Genomic DNA, 16729 nt, shown 5'->3' on the forward strand with positions numbered 1-16729 from the left:
ACTCCACTTGATCTACCAGCAGGTCCGCTTTGTGGGGTCTGCAGTGCTTCTGGAGGAGAACAGGTCCCGGTGTCATCATCCATTTAGGCAGCACTGTGTCCGTCGTGGCTTTCCTTGTGAAAGAAAAGATACGGTCATGTAGGGTCATGTTAGTGGCAGTACACAACAAAGAACGTATAGAGTGTAGGGCTTCTGGCAACACTTCTGCCATCTAGTAATAGGCAGGTCTTTTGCTTTTAAAGTCAGAGGACCGTTTTCCTTTCAACTTGTCCATTCCCCCTGGGATTGTAACTTATAGTGTGGCTGGTAGCAATCCCTTTCTCGTGTAGGTACTGCTGTACTTCTGCACTCATGAATGCAGCTCCCCTGTCTGTGTGTATGTAGTTCGGGTACCCAAATATACTGAAGATGGGTTGAAGGCATTTTATAACAGTGGCTGCTGAATCATCAGAACACGGGATTGCGAAGGGGAAACGGGAATATTCATCTATTACGTTTAGGAAATTGACATTTCTATTATTGGACGGGAGTGGGCCTTTAAAATTGAGGCTGAGGCGCTGAAAAGGTTTGGTAGCTTTTATCAGGGTGGCTTTGTCTGGCTGGTAAAATTGTGGTTTGCATTCCACACAGATGGGGCAGCTCTTGTTCACTGACTTTACTTCCTCTACCGAAAATGGGAGGTTTTGGGTTTTAATGAAGTGAAATAGTCGAGTGACCCAGGGATGGCCCAGCTCATTGTGAAAGCTCTGCAATTGGGACATGTGATTAACGATGGCACAAGTGCCTCTGGACAGTGCATCCGGGGGCTCGTTGAGTCTCCTGGAACGGTATAGAATGTCGTCGTTAAATGTAGACAATACTATCCACCAACGCAGGATTTTGTCATTCTTAATTCTCCCCCTGATCTGGTTATCGAACATAAAAGCCACAGACCGTTGGTCCGTGATGAGGGTGAAGTGTTTGCACGCCAGATAATGTCACCAGTGACTTACTGCTTCCACAATGGCAAGAGCCTCCTTCTCTACTGCTGAGTGTCTTACCTCTGACCCTGTAGGGTTCGTGAGAGAAAGGCCACTGGTCATCCATCTTCATTTAGGGTGGCTGCCAAAGCCACATCAGATGCATCCGTTTCTACTTGAAACGAGACCGACACATCTGTGGACCGCATAGTAGCTTTAGCGATATAGTCCCTAATGTCCCTGCATGCTCTGGTAGCTGCTGGGCACAGTGGGAAAACAGAGGCTTTTATAAATGGCCGGGCCCTGTCGGCATAGTTGTGGACCCATTGGGCGTAGTAAGCGAACGGTCCCAAACACCTTTTTAGTGCTTTCAGCATGTGTGGTACTGGGAGGTCTAGGAGAGGGCGCATACGGGCTGGGTCTGGGCTGATTTCCCCATTCTGCACTACGTAGCCCAAAATCGGCAACTTCCTGGCACTAAAGACACATTTGTCCCTTTCCTCGGCTGCCTGGAAGAAGCGTTTTAAATTTGTGTCATGATCCTCCTGAGTGTGGCCGCAGATTGTCACATTGTCTTAAATAGGGGAAAACTGCTTTCAGTTGGAACTTATCTACTATTCGGTCCATTTCTCTCTGAAACAGGGACACTCCATTGGTGACACCGAAGGGGTCTCACAGAAATTGATACAGCCTGCCGTCTGCCTCAAATGCCGTGTAAATGTGATCGCTGTTTCTAATGGGCAGTTGGTGGTATGCTGCCTTCAAGTCTATGGTGGAGAACACCTTATACTGCGCAATGTTGTTGACCATGTCTGCTATGCGTGGCAGGGGGTAGGCATCTAGTTGTGTAAATTTGTTGATTGTCTGGCTGTAATCCACTACCATGCGCGGTTTTTCTCCTGACTTTACTACAACCACCTGCGCATTCCAGGGGCTGGTGCTCTGCTCTATGATGCCCTCCTGTAGTAGCCTGCGGACCTCTGTCCTAATGAAGGCTCTGTCCCATGGGCTGTACCTCCTGCTCTTTGTGGCTATTGGTGTGCATTCTGGGGTCAGGTGTGTGAACAGTGGAGGGGGGGTTCGATGTTCATGACAGACAGGCTGCAGTGTTGTTTCTTCGTAAGGCGTAATGGTGGGTGAGGCACATGGTGTACTATTGTAATGCTTTCTAACTGGCACTAGAGTGTGTGTATGTGTGTGTGTGGGTGGGTGTGTGGTTTGGAGTGTGTGTATGTGTATGTGTGTGTGTATATATGTGTGTGTGTGGATGGTCTGGAGTGTGTGTGTGTATGTGTGTGTGTGGGTGTGTGTATGTGCTTCTGTGTGTGTGGGTGGTTTGGAGTGTGTGTATGTATGTGGGTTGGTGGGTGGTTTGGAGTGTGTGTATGTGTGTATGTGGGTGTGTATGGGTGGGTGAGTGGATGGTTTGGAATGTGTGGGTTGGTGGTTTGGAATGTGTGTTTGTGTATGTTTGTGTGGGTGTGTGTATGTGTTTCTGTGTGTGTGTGTGTGGGTGGTTTGGAGTGTGTGGATGGGTGGTTTGGAGTGTGTATATGTGTGTGGTTTGGAGTATGTACGTGTGTGTGTGTGTGTGTGTGTGTGGTTTGGATTGTGTGTATGTGTTTGCGTGCGTTTGTGTGTGTGGGTGGGTGGGTGGTTTGGATTATGTAGGTGTATGTGTGGGTGTGTGTGTGTGTGGGTGGTTTGGAATGTGTGTATCTGTGTGTGTGGGTGGGTGGGTGGTTTGGAGTGTGTGGTTGGCTGGTTTGGAGTGTGTATATGTGTGTATGCATGTATGTGTATGTGGGTGTGTGTGTGTGTATGTGTGTGTGTGTGTGGTTTGCAGTGTGTGGGTGGGTGGTTTGGATTCTCTGTATGTGTATATGTGTTTGTGTGGGTGGGTGGTTTGGAATGTGTTTATGTGTTTGCGTGCGTTTGTGTGTGTGGGTGGGTGGGTGGTTTGGAGTGTGTATATTTGTGTGGTTTGGATTATGTAGGTGTATGTGTGGGTGTGTGTGTGTGGGTGTTCTGGAATGTGTGTATGTGTGTGTGTGTGGGTGGGTGGGTGGTTTGGAGTGTGTGGTTGGCTGGTTTGGAGTGTGTGGTTGGCTGGTTTGGAGTGTGTATATGCGTGTATGTGTATGTGGGTGTGTGTGTGGGTGTATGTGTGTGTGTGGGTGATTTAGATTCACTGTATGTGTATATGTGTTTGTGTGGGTGGGTGGTTTGGAATGTGTGTTTGTGTGTGGGTCTCTGTATGTGTTTGTGTGTGGGTGGTTTGCAGTGTGTGGGTGGGTGGTTTAGATTCTCTGTATGTGTATATGTGTTTGTGTGGGTGGGTGGTTTGGAATGTGTGTTTGTGTGTGGGTCTGTGTATGTGTTTGTGTGTGTGTGGGTGGGATGTGGGTGTGTGGGTGGGTATGTGTTTGTCTGTGTGGGTGGTTGGGTGGGTGGTTTGGAATGTGTGGGTTGGTGGTTTGGAGTGTGCGTATCTGTATGTGTTTTTGGATGTGGGGGGGTGGGTGCTTTGGAATGTGTGTATGTGTGTGTGTGTGTGTGGGTGGGAGGGTGGTTTGGAGTGTGTGTATGTGTGTGGTGTGGAGTGAGTAGGCATATGTATGTGTGTTGCTGTATATGTGGGTGGGTGGTTTGGACTGTGTGTATGTGTATGTGTGTGTGTGTGTGTGGGAGGCTTGAAGTGAGTGTGTCTGTGTAGGTGTATGTATGTGTTTGTGTGTGTGGGTGTTTTGGAGTGTGTGTATGTGTATGTGTGTGTGGTTCTGTGTATGTGTTTGTGTGTATGGGTGGGTGCTTCCGAGTGTGTGGATGGGTGGTTTGGAGTGTGTGGATGGGTGGTTTGGAGTGTGTGTATGTGTTCGCCTGTGTGTGTGTGCGTGTGTGTGTGGGTGGGTGATTTGGAGTGTGTATATGTGTGTGGTTTGGAGTATGTAGGTGTATGTGTGGGTGTGTTTGTGTGTGTGGGTGATTTGGAGTGTGTGTATTTGTGTGTGTGGGTGGGAGGGTGGTTTGGAGTGTGTGTATGTGTTTGCGTGCGTGTGTGTGTGTGTGTGTGTGTGTGGATGCTTTGGAGTGTGTATATGTGTGTGGTGTGGAGTGACTAGGTATATGTATGTGTGTTGGTGCGTATGTCCGTGGGTGGTTTGGAGTGTGTGCATGTGTATGTGTGTGTGTTTATGTGTGTGTGGGTGGTCTGGAGTGTGTGTGTATGTATGTGTGTGTGAATGTGGTTTGGAATGTGTGGGTTGGTGGTTTGGAGTGTGCGTATGTGTATGTGTTTTTGGGTGTGGGTGGGTGGGTGTTTTGGAGTGTGTGTATGTGTATGTGTGTGTTGGTATGTGTTTTTGTGGGTGGGTGGGTGGTTTGGAATGTGTGGGTTGGTGGTTTGGAGTGTGTGCATATGTGTGGGTGTGTGTATGTGTTTGTGTGTGTGGTTGGGTAGTTTGGTGTGTATGTGTGTGTGTGTGGGTGGTTTGGAGTGTGTGTTTGTGTGTGGGTGTGTTTGTGTTTTTGTGTGTGTGGATGTTTTGGAGTGTGTGTGTGGGTGTGTATATGTGTTTTTTTTGTGTGTGGGTGGGTGGGAGGGTTGTGTGTAGTATGTATATGTTTATGTGTGTGTGAGTGTGTTTTTTTGTGTGGGTGGGTGGTTTGGAGTGTGTGAATGTGTATGTGTTTATGGGTGTGTGTATGTGTTTGTGTGTGTGTGGGTGGGTGGTTTTGTGTGTGTGTATGTGTATGTGTGTGGTTGGCTGGGTGGTATGGAGTGTGGGTTGGATTTGAGTGTGTGTATGAGTATGTGTGGGTGGGTGGGTGGTTTTGTGTGTGTGTATGTGTATGTGTGTGAGTGTGTGTGTGTGTGTGGTTGGGTGGGTGGTATGGAGTATGGGTTGGATTTGAGTGTGTGTATGAGTATGTGTGGGTGGGTGGGTTGTTTAGTGTGTGTGTATGTGTGTGTGTGGTGTAGAGTGTATAGGTATATGTGTGTGTGGGTGTGTATGTGGGTGAGTGGTTTGGACTGTGTGCATGTGTATGTGTGTGTGTTTATGTGTGTGTGTGGGTGGTCTGGAGTGTGTGTGTGTATGTGTGTTTTTGAGTGTGTGGTTTGGAATGTGTGGGTTGGTGGTTTGGAGTGTATTCTTCAGCATGATGCTGAACCAAGCCATGAAAGACCCCAACAATGAAGACGCTGTTTACATCCGGTACCGCACGGATGGCAGTCTCTTCAATCTGAGGCGCCTGCAAGCTCACACCAAGACACAAGAGAAACTTGTCCGTGAACTATTCTTTGCAGATGATGCCGCTTTAGTTGCCCATTCAGAGCCAGCTCTTCAGCGCTTGACGTCCTGCTTTGCGGAAACTGCCAAAATGTTTGGCCTGGAAGTCAGCCTGAAGAAAACTGAGGTCCTCCATCAGCCAGCTCCCCACCATGACTACCAGCCCCCCCACATCTCCATCGGGCACACAAAACTCAAAACGGTCAACCAGTTTACCTATCTCGGCTGCACCATTTCATCAGATGCAAGGATCGACAATGAGATAGACAACAGACTCGCCAAGGCAAATAGCGCCTTTGGAAGACTACACAAAAGAGTCTGGAAAAACAACCAACTGAAAAACCTCACAAAGATAAGCGTATACAGAGCCGTTGTCATACCCACACTCCTGTTCGGCTCCGAATCATGGGTCCTCTACCGGCACCACCTACGGCTCCTAGAACGCTTCCACCAGCGTTGTCTCCGCTCCATCCTCAACATCCATTGGAGCGCTCACACCCCTAACGTCGAGGTACTCGAGATGGCAGAGGTCGACAGCATCGAGTCCACGCTGCTGAAGATCCAGCTGCGCTGGATGGGTCACGTCTCCAGAATGGAGGACCATCGCCTTCCCAAGATCGTATTATATGGCGAGCTCTCCACTGGCCACCGTGACAGAGGTGCACCAAAGAAAAGGTACAAGGACTGCCTAAAGAAATCTCTTGGTGCCTGCCACATTGACCACCGCCAGTGGGCTGATAACGCCTCAAACCGTGCATCTTGGCGCCTCACAGTTTGGCGGGCAGCAGCCTCCTTTGAAGAAGACCGCAGAGCCCACCTCACTGACAAAAGGCAAAGGAGGAAAAACCCAACACCCAACCCCAACCAACCAATTTTCCCTTGCAACCGCTGCAATCGTGTCTGCCTGTCCCGCATCGGACTGGTCAGCCACAAACGAGCCTGCAGCTGACGTGGACTTTTTACCCCCTCCATAAATCTTCGTCCGCGAAGCCAAGCCAAAGAAGATACGTATGATAGTGTGGGTGAGTGTATGTGCTTTTTGGGTGTGGGAGGGTGAGTGGTTTGGAGTGTGTGTATGTGTACGTGTGTGTGGGTGTGTGTATGTGTTTTTGTGTGTGGGTGAGTGGTTTGGAGTGTGTGTATGTGAGTGTGTGGATGGGTGCGTAGTTTGGAGTGTGTGCATGTGTGGTTTGGAGTGTGTGTATGTGTATGTTAGTGTGGGTGAGTGTATGTGCTTTTTGGGTGTGGGAGGGTGAGTGGTTTGGAGTGTGTGTATGTGTACGTGTGTGTGGGTGTGTGTATGTGTTTTTGTGTGTGGGTGAGTGGTTTGGAGTGTGTGTATGTGAGTGTGTGGATGGGTGGGTAGTTTGGAGTGTGTGCATGTGTGGTTTGGAGTCTGTGTATGTGTATGTGTTTGTGAGTGTGTGTATGTGTTTGTGTGTGTGCATGGGTGGTTTGGAGTGTGTGTATGTGTGTGTGTGTGTGGTTAGGTGGTTGGTTTGGTGTGTGGGGGTGGATTGGAGTTGTGTATGTGTATGTGTGGGTGGGTGGGTGGTTTGGAATGTGTGTATGTGTATGTGTGTGTGGGTGTGGATATGTATTTTTTGGTTGTGGGTGGTGGGTGGTTTGGAGTGTGTGTATGTGTATGTGTGTGTTGGTACGTGTTTGTGTGGGTGGGTGGGTGGTTTGGAATGTGTGGGTTGATGGTTTGGAGTGTGTGTATATGTGTGGGTGTGTGTATGTGTATGTGTGTGTAGGTTCTTTGGGGTGTGTGGGTGTGTGTGGTTGCTTTGAAGTGTGTGGGTGGGTGGTTTGGAGACTGTGTATGTGTATATGTGTGTGTGTGTTGGTGGGTGGTTTGGAATGTGAGGGTTGGTGGTTTGGAGAGTGTGTATGGTTATGTTAGTGTGGGTGTGGGTGGATGAGTGGTTTGGAGTGTAAGTGGGTTTGTTTGGAGTGTGTGTATGTGTATGTGTCGGTGGTTTGGTATGTGTGTTTGTGTGTGGGTGTGTTTGTGTTTTTGTGTGTGTGGATGTTTTGGAGTGTGTGTGTGGGTGTGTGTATGTGTTTTTTTTGTGTGTGGGTGGGTGGGAGGGTTGTGTGTAGTATGTATATGTTTATGTGTGTGTGAGTGTGTTTTTTGTGTGGGTGGGTGGTTTGGAATGTGTGAATGTGTATGTGTTTATGGGTGTGTGTATGTGTTTGTGTGTGTGTGTGTGTGTGGGTGTGTGGGTTGGAGTGTATGGTTGCATGTTATGGAAGGTGTGTATGTGAATGTGTGTATGGATGTGTGTATGTGTTTGTGTGTGGGTGGTTGAGTGGTTTGGAATGTGTGGATGGGTGGCTTGGAGTGTGTATGTGTATGTATTTGTGTGTGTGGGTTGATGAGTGGTTTGGAGTTTATGTATGTTTAAAGTATGTGGGTGTGTGTATGTGAGTGTGTGGGTTGGTGTGTGGTTTGGAGTGTGTGTATGTGTGGGTAGTTTGGAGTGTATGTATTTGTATGTATGTGTGTATGTGTGTTTGTGTGTTTCGGTTGTCTGGAATATGTGTGTGGGTATGTATGTGGGTGGGTGGTTTTGAATATGTGTATGTGTGTGTGTATATGTGTTAGTGTGTGTGTGTGTGTGTGTGTGTGTGTGTGTGTGTGTTTGTATTGGTGGGTGGTTTGGAGTGTGTGGATGGGTGGTTTGAAGTGTGTGTTTGTGTGTGTGGTGTGGAGTGTATAGGTAAATGTATGTGTGTGTGGGTATGTATGTGGGTGCATGGTTTGGAGTGTGTGCATGTGTATGTGTGTGTGTTTATGTGTGGGTCGTCTGGAGAGTGTGTGTGTGTGTATGTGTGTGTGGGTGTGTGGTTTGGAATGTGTGGGTTGGTGGTTTGGAGTGTGTGCATGGGTATGTTAGTGTGGGTGTGGGTGGATGGGTAGTTTGGTGTGTAAGAGGATGGTTTGGAATGTGTGTATGTGTATGTGTGGGTGGGTGGGTGGTTTGTAGTGTGTGTATGTGTGTGTGTGTGTGTGTGTGGTGTGGAGTGTGTAGGTATATGTGTATGTGTGAGTGTGTATGTGGGTGTTTGGTTTGGAGTGTGTGCATGTGTGTGTGTGTGTTTATGTGTGTGTGTGGGTGGTCTAAATTTTGTGTGTGTGTGTGTGTGTGTATGTGAGTGTGTGTGTATGTGTATGGGTGGTTGGTTTGGAATGTTTGGGTTGGTGCTTTGGTGTGTGTGTGTATGTGTATGTGTGTGTGGGTGTGTGTATCAGTTTGTGTGCGTGTGTGGGTGGATGGGTAGTTTGGAGTGTATGTATGTTTATGTGTGTGTGTGTGGATTGGTGGATGGTTTTGAGTGTGTGGGTTGGTGGTTGGAGTGTGTATTTATGTATCTGTGTGTGGGTGATTTTGAGTGTGTCTATGTGTATGTGTGTGTGTGGTTGGGTGGGTGGTTTGGAGAGTACGGGGTGATTGGAGTGTGTGTTTGTGTGTGTGTGTGGTGTGGACTGTATATGTATATGTGTGTGTATGGGTATGTATGTGGCTGGGTGGTTTGGAGTGTGTGTATATGTATGTGTCCTCAGCAGCGTGGATTCGATGCTGTTGGCCTCTGCCATCTCGAGTACTTCGGTGTTAGGGATGAAGTCGCTCCAATGAATGTTGAGGATGGAGCGGAGACAACGCTGGTGGAAGCGTTCTAGGAGCCGTAGGTGATGCCGGTAGAGGACCCATGATTCGGAGCCGAACAGGAGTTTGGGTATGACAACGGCTCTGTATACCATAATCTTTGTGAGGTTTTTCAGTTGGTTGTTTTTCCAGACTCTTTTGTGTAGTCTTCCAAAGGCGCTGGGTAGGTCATGTCTCCAGAATGGAGGACCATCGCCTTCCCAAGATCGTGTTATTTGGCGAGCTCTCCACTGGCCACCGAGACAGAGGTGCACCAAAGAAGAGGTACAAGGACTGCCTAAAGAAATCTCTTGGTGCCTGCCACATTGACCACCGCCAGTGGGCTGATATCACCTCAAACCGTGCATCTTGGCACCTCACAGTTCGGTGGGCAACAACCTCCTTTGAAAAAGACCGCAGAGTTCACCTCACTGACAAAAGACAAAGGAGGAAAAACCCAACACCCAACCCCAACCAACCAATTTTCCCTTGCAATCGCTGCAACCGTGTCTGCCTGTCCCGCATCGTACTTGTCAGCCACAAACGAGCTTGCAGCTGACGTGGACATTACCCCTTCGTAAATCTTCGTCCGCGATGCCAAGCCAAAGAGAAGAAAAGAAGATATGTATGTGTGTGTGTGTTTATGTGTGTGTGTGGGTGGTCTGGAGTGTGTGTGTGTGGGTGTGTGTTTTGGAATGTGTGGGTTGGCGGTTTGGAATGTGTGTATGGGTATGTTAGTGTGGGTGTGGGTGGATGGGTGGTTTGGAGTGTAAGGGGGGGTTTGGATTGTGTGTATGTGTGTGGTGTGTGGGTGTGTGTCTGTGTGTGGGTGGTTGGGTGGGTTGTTTGGAGAGTGTGTATGTGTATGTGTGTGTGTGGGGTTTGTGGGTGGATGGTTTGGAGTGTGTATGTGTAAGTGTGTGTGTGTGTGTTTGGGTGGGAGGGTAGTTTGGAGTGTGGGTGGGTGGTTTGGAGTCTTTGTATGTGTGGTTGGGTGGGTTGTTTGGAGTGTGTGTATGTGTATGTGTGTGTGTGGGATTGGTGGGTGGTTTGGAGTGAGTGTATGTGTGTGTGTTTGTTGGTGGGTGGGTGGTTTGGAGTGTGGGTGGGTGGTTTGGAGTGTGTGGGTGGGTGGTTTGGATTGTGTGTATGTGTATATGTGTGTGTGGCTTGGTGTGTGGTTTGGAGTGTGTGCATGTGTATTTGTGTGCGGGTGGGTGGGTGGTTTTGAATGTGTGTATGTGTGTGTGGGTGGATGGGTGGTTTGGTGTGTGGGCGGGTGGTTTGGAGTGTGTGTATGTGTGTGTGTGTGTATATGGGTGGGTGGGTGGGTGCTTTGAAGTGTGTGCATGTGTATGTTTGTGTGTGTGGGTGGGTGAGTGGTTTGGAGTGTGTGGGTGTGTGTGAGAGAGAGAGATGAGTGCAGTGCAGATGTCAAACTTCAGTTGTGTTGTGTCTGGAGTGGAGCACTGTGGTTGCTGTATATCTGAAATAAAAGAGAAAACAGGACTAGCTCAGCAGATCTATTTAATGAAACTGAGTGAGGTTAAAATACTCTTGGTTTTTAGGCTGTCCTTGGGGTAGAGAATCTCTTGCTTTCGCTGCAGTTCTCTGGATTGTGAACTGTCTGATGTGGGTCTATATCCCAGGTGACAAGGCATTACTTGATTGGGCAACTGTGTGGGTAGTTTATGCTCCACTTGCTGTCTGCACAGAGCATCTGTCTGCTTCTAATGAACTAACTTGAGATTCTCAATGCCGTGTCTACTTTGAACAATCATGGACAAGGCATTCTGACGAGTTGGTGGCGATGTCACATTTTATGAGGAGACTTTGTGAACACCTTTGCTCACTTGGCCTCATCTTGCCATGTCTGGCACTATAAGCACAACGGGTTCAAATCCGGCACTGTCTGTGAGAATTTTGTGTGTTCTCCCCGAGTCTGCGTGGGTTTCCTCCAGCTGCTCCAGTTCCACGCACCCTCTAAAATGTACAGAGTTTGTGGGTTAATTGGTGTATTTGGATAGCATGGACCTGTGGGCCTGAAGGGCCTTTTAACATGCTGTATCTCCACATTAAAAAGAAAATGATGGAACTTGCAGTATCCAGAGCTAATTGTTGGGAATATTCCTTGAATGACTGAGTGAAATTATGTCTAGGGAGAGGATACTGATGCTGATTCATTCTCAAGTAGGGGGGTCAGCAGAAAAATGCCATGGTCCACATGGGGACCAATGACATAGAGAGGAGTAGGGATGAGGTCCTGAAGAGGCAATATAGGGAATTAGGAAAGAAGCTGAAGAACAGGATCTCGAGGGTGATAACCTCGGATTTGTTGCCTGTGCCACACAATAGGAAGAGTTGGAATAGGAAGTTATGGAGGATGAAGAGTTGGTGCAGGAGGTAGGGATTCATGTTTGTGAATCATTGGGATCTCTTCTGGGAAGGTCTGACCTGTACAAAGATGAACAGGATTTATGAGCATTTGGAGAAGTACTGTCTACTTAGGGATAGTCAGCATGACTTTGTGAGAGGAAGGTCGTGCTTCACAAGCCTAAGTCAGTTTTTTGAGGAGGTAACAAAAGAAATGGTTGAAGATTGAAGATTGGAAAGTATATATGATCTATATTGATTTTAGTAAGGCATTAGATAAGGTCCCTGTGAAAGACTCGTTCAGAAAGTCATGAGGCACGGGATCCTCTGAACCTTGTCTGTCTGGATTAAAAATTAGCTTGCATTGAGAAAGCAGAGTGTAGTAGTGGACGGGAAGTATTCTGCCTGGAAGTCAGACTAGTGGATGCCACAGGGATCTATTCTGGGGCCCCAGCTCTTTGTAATGTTTATAAATGACCTGGATAAAGAGGTGGAAGGAAGAAGGTTTATGGATGATATGAAGATTGGAGGAATTGTGGATGGTGCTGGTGATTGTAGGATGCAGAGTTGGGTGGAAAAGTGGCAGATAGAGTTCAATCCAGATAAGTGTGAGGTGATATATTTTGGAAGGACAAACCAGAAGGCTGAGTACAGGGTTAACTTAAAAGTGTGATGAACAGATGGACCTTGAGTTCCAAATCCATATATCCCTGAAAGTCTCCACACAGGTTGATAGGATAGTTAAGAAGGCCTATGAGATGCTGGGCTTCATTAATAGGGGGATAGAGTTCAGGAGTAGAGAGGCAACTCTACAAATCTCTGGTGAGTCTACACTTAGAGAATAGTGTTCAGTTCTGGTCACCTCATTATAGGAAAGATGTGGAATCTGTGGAGTGGGTTCAGAGGAGATTTATCATAATATTGCATGGATTGGAAAATAAGTCTTATGAGACAAGGTTAACAGACCTAGGATGTTTCTCTTTGCAGCATAGAAGGATGAGAGAAGATTTAATAGAGGTCTACAAGATTCCGAGAGGCACAGATAAGGTGAACCACCAGCGACTTTTCCCCAGGGCAGGAATAGCAAACACCAAAGGACTTATGTACAAAGTGAAGGGAGGGAAATTTAGGGGAGACGTCAGGGGTGACTTTTTTTGCGCAGAGAGTTGTGGGGGCCTGGAATGCCTTGGCAGGGGTGGCTGAAACATTAGGGACATTTAAGAGACTCTTAGACAGGCACATGGATGGAAGGAAAATTGAGGGAATGAAGTAGAAAGGGTTTAGAATTTTTTTTAAATAGGAATACGTGGGTCGACTCAACATCGAGGGCCGAAGGGCCTGCACTGTTCTTTAATTTTCTAAGTTCCATGTTCTATGTATCCTGCCTGTGAGTTTGGAGGATTTCATGGAGGTAACAGCAACACGCTTCCTGTGCGTCAAAGTGTCTGCTGGAGATAGCCACGTGTCAGGTGTGCAGGAAGGCAGTTATCGCTGCTGCTCTGTTTTATGTCTTGATCATCAAATACCCTTTTCCTTGGATAACCAGAGTCAAGTAAAATGATAGAGAAATTCTGGAGGATCTCAGCAGGTCATGCAGCGTCCATAGGAGGTAAAGATATATTTCTGACATTTGAGCCCTTCCTCAAGGTACAATCAAAAAGCAGGCAAAAGGATGGGGAGAAGCGAAAAATGGGGGGCGGGGAGTAGAGATCAACAGACAAAGGTGCGAAGAATAAAAAACTTGCCCAACCCAATTGGTGCTAATTGGATATGATAAGAGGACAGGTGAGAGGGAAGGTGGGAATTTGTTGGGGGAAGGGGTCTGTTTTTGGCTCTGGGAAAGAAGACTGAGGGAAAAGGGAAGAGAGAGACGGACAGAGCTCGAGGAATGGAGACAGAGGGAAAGATGGGGTGGGGGGGGAGCTAACGGAAACCAAAGAAAGACCATCTGATTTTAGGGTGTCCAGACTGAATTGGTGTTCCTCCAATTTGCGAGTGGCCTCAGTCTGACAGTTCATGGACGGGCATTGTTGGAAAAGGAATGGGGCAGGAATTGAAGTGTGTAGGCACTGGGAAAGCCATGTTATTGCAGTGGACAGAGCCGAGGTGCTCAACAAAGTGATATCGCAGTCTGGATCCAGTCTCTCCAATGTTAAGGACACCACAATGGGAGCACTGGATACAGAGACTATGCTGGCGATTAATGGCCATTGGCCCCGCCGCTTTCATGAGACCATCTGGTTTAAAGTCTGTCCTGAAACGTTGACAAACCATTTCTACCCATGGATTCTGTTTTTGTTTGCTCAAGGTTCCAGCATCTGCAGTTTTTCTTACCTTAAACATCTGTAGCCACGCCCTCAGAACCAGGTTATGACTGTGCCCTGAAAAGTCATCTTCTAACTTGGCAGCTGTCATTCAAAAATGATTTCAATATCTGACTCTCCATTTGCTTCCTGATTCCCAGAAAACAAGCCGGAAATGTGTTTGAATAGAGAAGGCCTTTGTGTGCAATTATATAAACTGAAGCAACATGCTTGCTCATAGCTCAGAGATGCCAGAGTGTATTTATGTGAGTGCCCAGGCATTGGTCAGGAAAAAAAAACTTGCTTTGTGGAATTCTGCCAAATGTAAACTCAAAGCCTCTTTGTTGAGTTGGTAATGCAACCTCGTGGGCAGGAGAACACCTTGTTGTGTTTTTGGCTTCTATGCCTTCCAGTGATTTAAAAAAAAAATAAAAGGAGTTCTATAAAAATCCAACCTTGCTTAAGGACCACTCCCTAAATAATAAGTAAGTGCGACAAAATGTCAGTAATTTATGGGTCCTTCCCAGGTATTATATTTCTTCACGTATTACAGATTTCTTCTAAAAAGTGCGTATGTGACCTCTCACCTGCAAACGTGAGCCTCATTGGAAATAAAAGGCAGCCTTGTGCTCGGAGTTGTTTGCGAGCACTGGACTTGCAGATACATGGGTTGTGCTGAGATTTCAGCCGCGCAGCCACCTAATTTTAGCAGAGGTGAACTGGAAATCCTCGGCAGGCCAGGCAGCATACGAAGCAAGGATTTCTTCTGACTATCACTTCAGAAGCGACGATTCATTTCTCTTAAGATGTCCTAACCGAGCTAGCACAACCTTGCAGCAGCAAGCACAAACTGTGACCGTCAGTTGACCGATACTATCGCCATTTAACTAGTCTGTGAGGTTTAGCTTACTTTACGCATTTATAATCTCTATTAATAAAATAGTTTGACATATAATACTCAGAAAGGAAGTGTCTACACCTACCAGTCTAATTTCCATACCTGTTACAGCTGGATCACAGCTTTTACAAAACGGTGGACCAAGAATATCTGATCATTAAACCCACATAAAAGGATTGGCATAAATGTGTGGGTTGTTACTGGAACAGGCCTTGACCACAATCTTCTACGTCAGAGATATAAGTAGACTGCTACTGAGTCATACAGCAGGGAAGGTGACCCTTCAATTCACTGCCTCTGCACTGACCTTCAACCATTCATGCATGCTAATCCAACACTAATACCACTGTATTCTTCGCCATCAACCCCTCAAATGAAACCACTCGATCGTACACCAGGGTCAATTTGCAATGACCTGTTAACCTTCTGAACTGCACACCACTGGGATGTAGGAATACCCAAAAAGGACACCCAGACAGGCACAGGGATGTGTGCAAACACCACACACAGACACGAGGTTAGGGGTTTAAGATTCAATTTATTATCTTAGTAATAAAACTGTGTTGTATTACAGGAAATTTCTTTTTCCTGCTGCAAGGCAGACAGATTCGCAACCAGCAGGAATTGCCTGAGCGCCTCTTACAGTTAGAGAGAGAAAAGCAAAAGAGAGTCTCCCACCCCCCCACACCCGAGTCACTGAGTGTCCGTAGATTCGCCTCCAGCACCTCTGCAACCTCCACAGCCTCACACAGTCCAGTCCAAACCATCAGCGACCCGAACTCCAGATCCGAACCTCCGACACAGTCAGTAACCCTTCAGCACCCTCGGTACCTCCTTGTACAATAGATCTGATACCTGGTATCGCTCCAGCCAGTTTGAGCCAGTGTCCAGCTGCCCACAGCTTCCACGGGTTCCTCGCCTCGAGTTGCCAGCGGCATTGTACTTAAACATGCACTGGTCCCTCAGCCACAGAGCCCCCTCACTAATCTGCCACCAAGGTCACTGCCCCCTCGCGGCTGCTGCCAATCAGTAGGCACCGCCATCTTTGGTGCAGACCCCAAGGTCGCAGGATCTCAACTGGAACTCCCTCAACGAGCCATTCAAAGCCTGTGCAGAGCCGACGGGCAGTCAACTGGGCAGTGGGACACTGCAAGTCCACACCAGCAGCAGGTCACCAACGTTGAGGCAGCAGTTATGATAATTGGACCACAATAGCATTGAACCTTTCAGTTCAAGAACAGTATGTTTTCTGCAGCTCTTAAACCTCCTGGTCGTACCATAATCTTCATACTCTTGTATTACTCCATGGCCACCAAAGATCTGTGGGAAATGTTAAAACTGCACTTTCTATTTTACACTACTGCACAGTGAACACCATAGATTCTTTCTCCCATGGTGTATTGTGTTAATATAGTTTATATTTATTGACTATTAGTGAGTTATACTGACCTGTGCAGCTTGCAGGAGGCAAGAGTTTAATTGGATTTGTGCATTCTACATGCAGTTGTAAAATCCCATAATCATCGTCTTATGCTGTGAAATGAAGCAGTTTATAATTTCAGGCAGAGTAATGCAGAATCCCTCAATATTCCTCAAATCATTGGCGGTAAAGATACAAACATTTCTTAATAACGCTGATCCTGATTCCTTCCATATATTTCACTCTTAAAATCTGCGCCTTTTTGATGTGATGCACCTCTCACCGCCACACCTTTCTGCTGTTAGCTGTTGTCGATAGCATGCAACCCGTGCCCATTGGTAAGATCCATTTCAGCCTCTTCTGTTTCACTCCGGTGACTCTCTTTGCTGCCTTGCCCACAGTGAAAAAGGGAATTTGGAAAAGATGGTGCAGTCTTTGAACCAGCAGATCGATAATTTGCAGCTGGACACAGAGCACCTGAGAGCTGTGAACAATGATCTGCTGCGGCAGCGAGATCACATTGAAGACAAGAAGGAAGAGATGCAGAAGGACAATGAGCAAACCAAGAAAGCGGTTGAGAGAAGGTGAGCAGCTGGCAGTGGAGGTTGAATGCACATAATCATTTGAATACAGGTGCTCCCTGACTTACACCCATAATTGGGAGCAGAAGATCCATCGCATCTCAGAATGGACACATCAGAATTGTGCCCACGTGCATGAAGTGCATGGGTGTGGCCATCTTGATTCCTGTGTGCAGCCATCTTGATTCCTGTGCACATGCACAAGTCTTCGGTTAGGTTGGTGTATTGGAGTTCAGTTGGTGCACAT

General features: G+C 47.2%; 1 protein-coding gene across 1 annotated transcript in view; it reads left to right on the top strand.

Annotated features, from left to right (window-relative positions):
- LOC138742224 (rootletin-like) overlaps positions 1 to 16729 on the top strand; it is a 375547-nt gene that overhangs the window by 250225 nt on the left and 108593 nt on the right. Inside the window, exon 14 of the mRNA XM_069896335.1 lies at positions 16303 to 16485. Coding sequence (XP_069752436.1) covers positions 16303 to 16485 — 183 coding nt within the window. The remainder of the gene's footprint in view (positions 1 to 16302; positions 16486 to 16729) is intronic.

This window comes from Narcine bancroftii, chromosome 9 (assembly GCF_036971445.1).
Source record: "Narcine bancroftii isolate sNarBan1 chromosome 9, sNarBan1.hap1, whole genome shotgun sequence".
NCBI lineage: Eukaryota > Metazoa > Chordata > Chondrichthyes > Torpediniformes > Narcinidae > Narcine > Narcine bancroftii.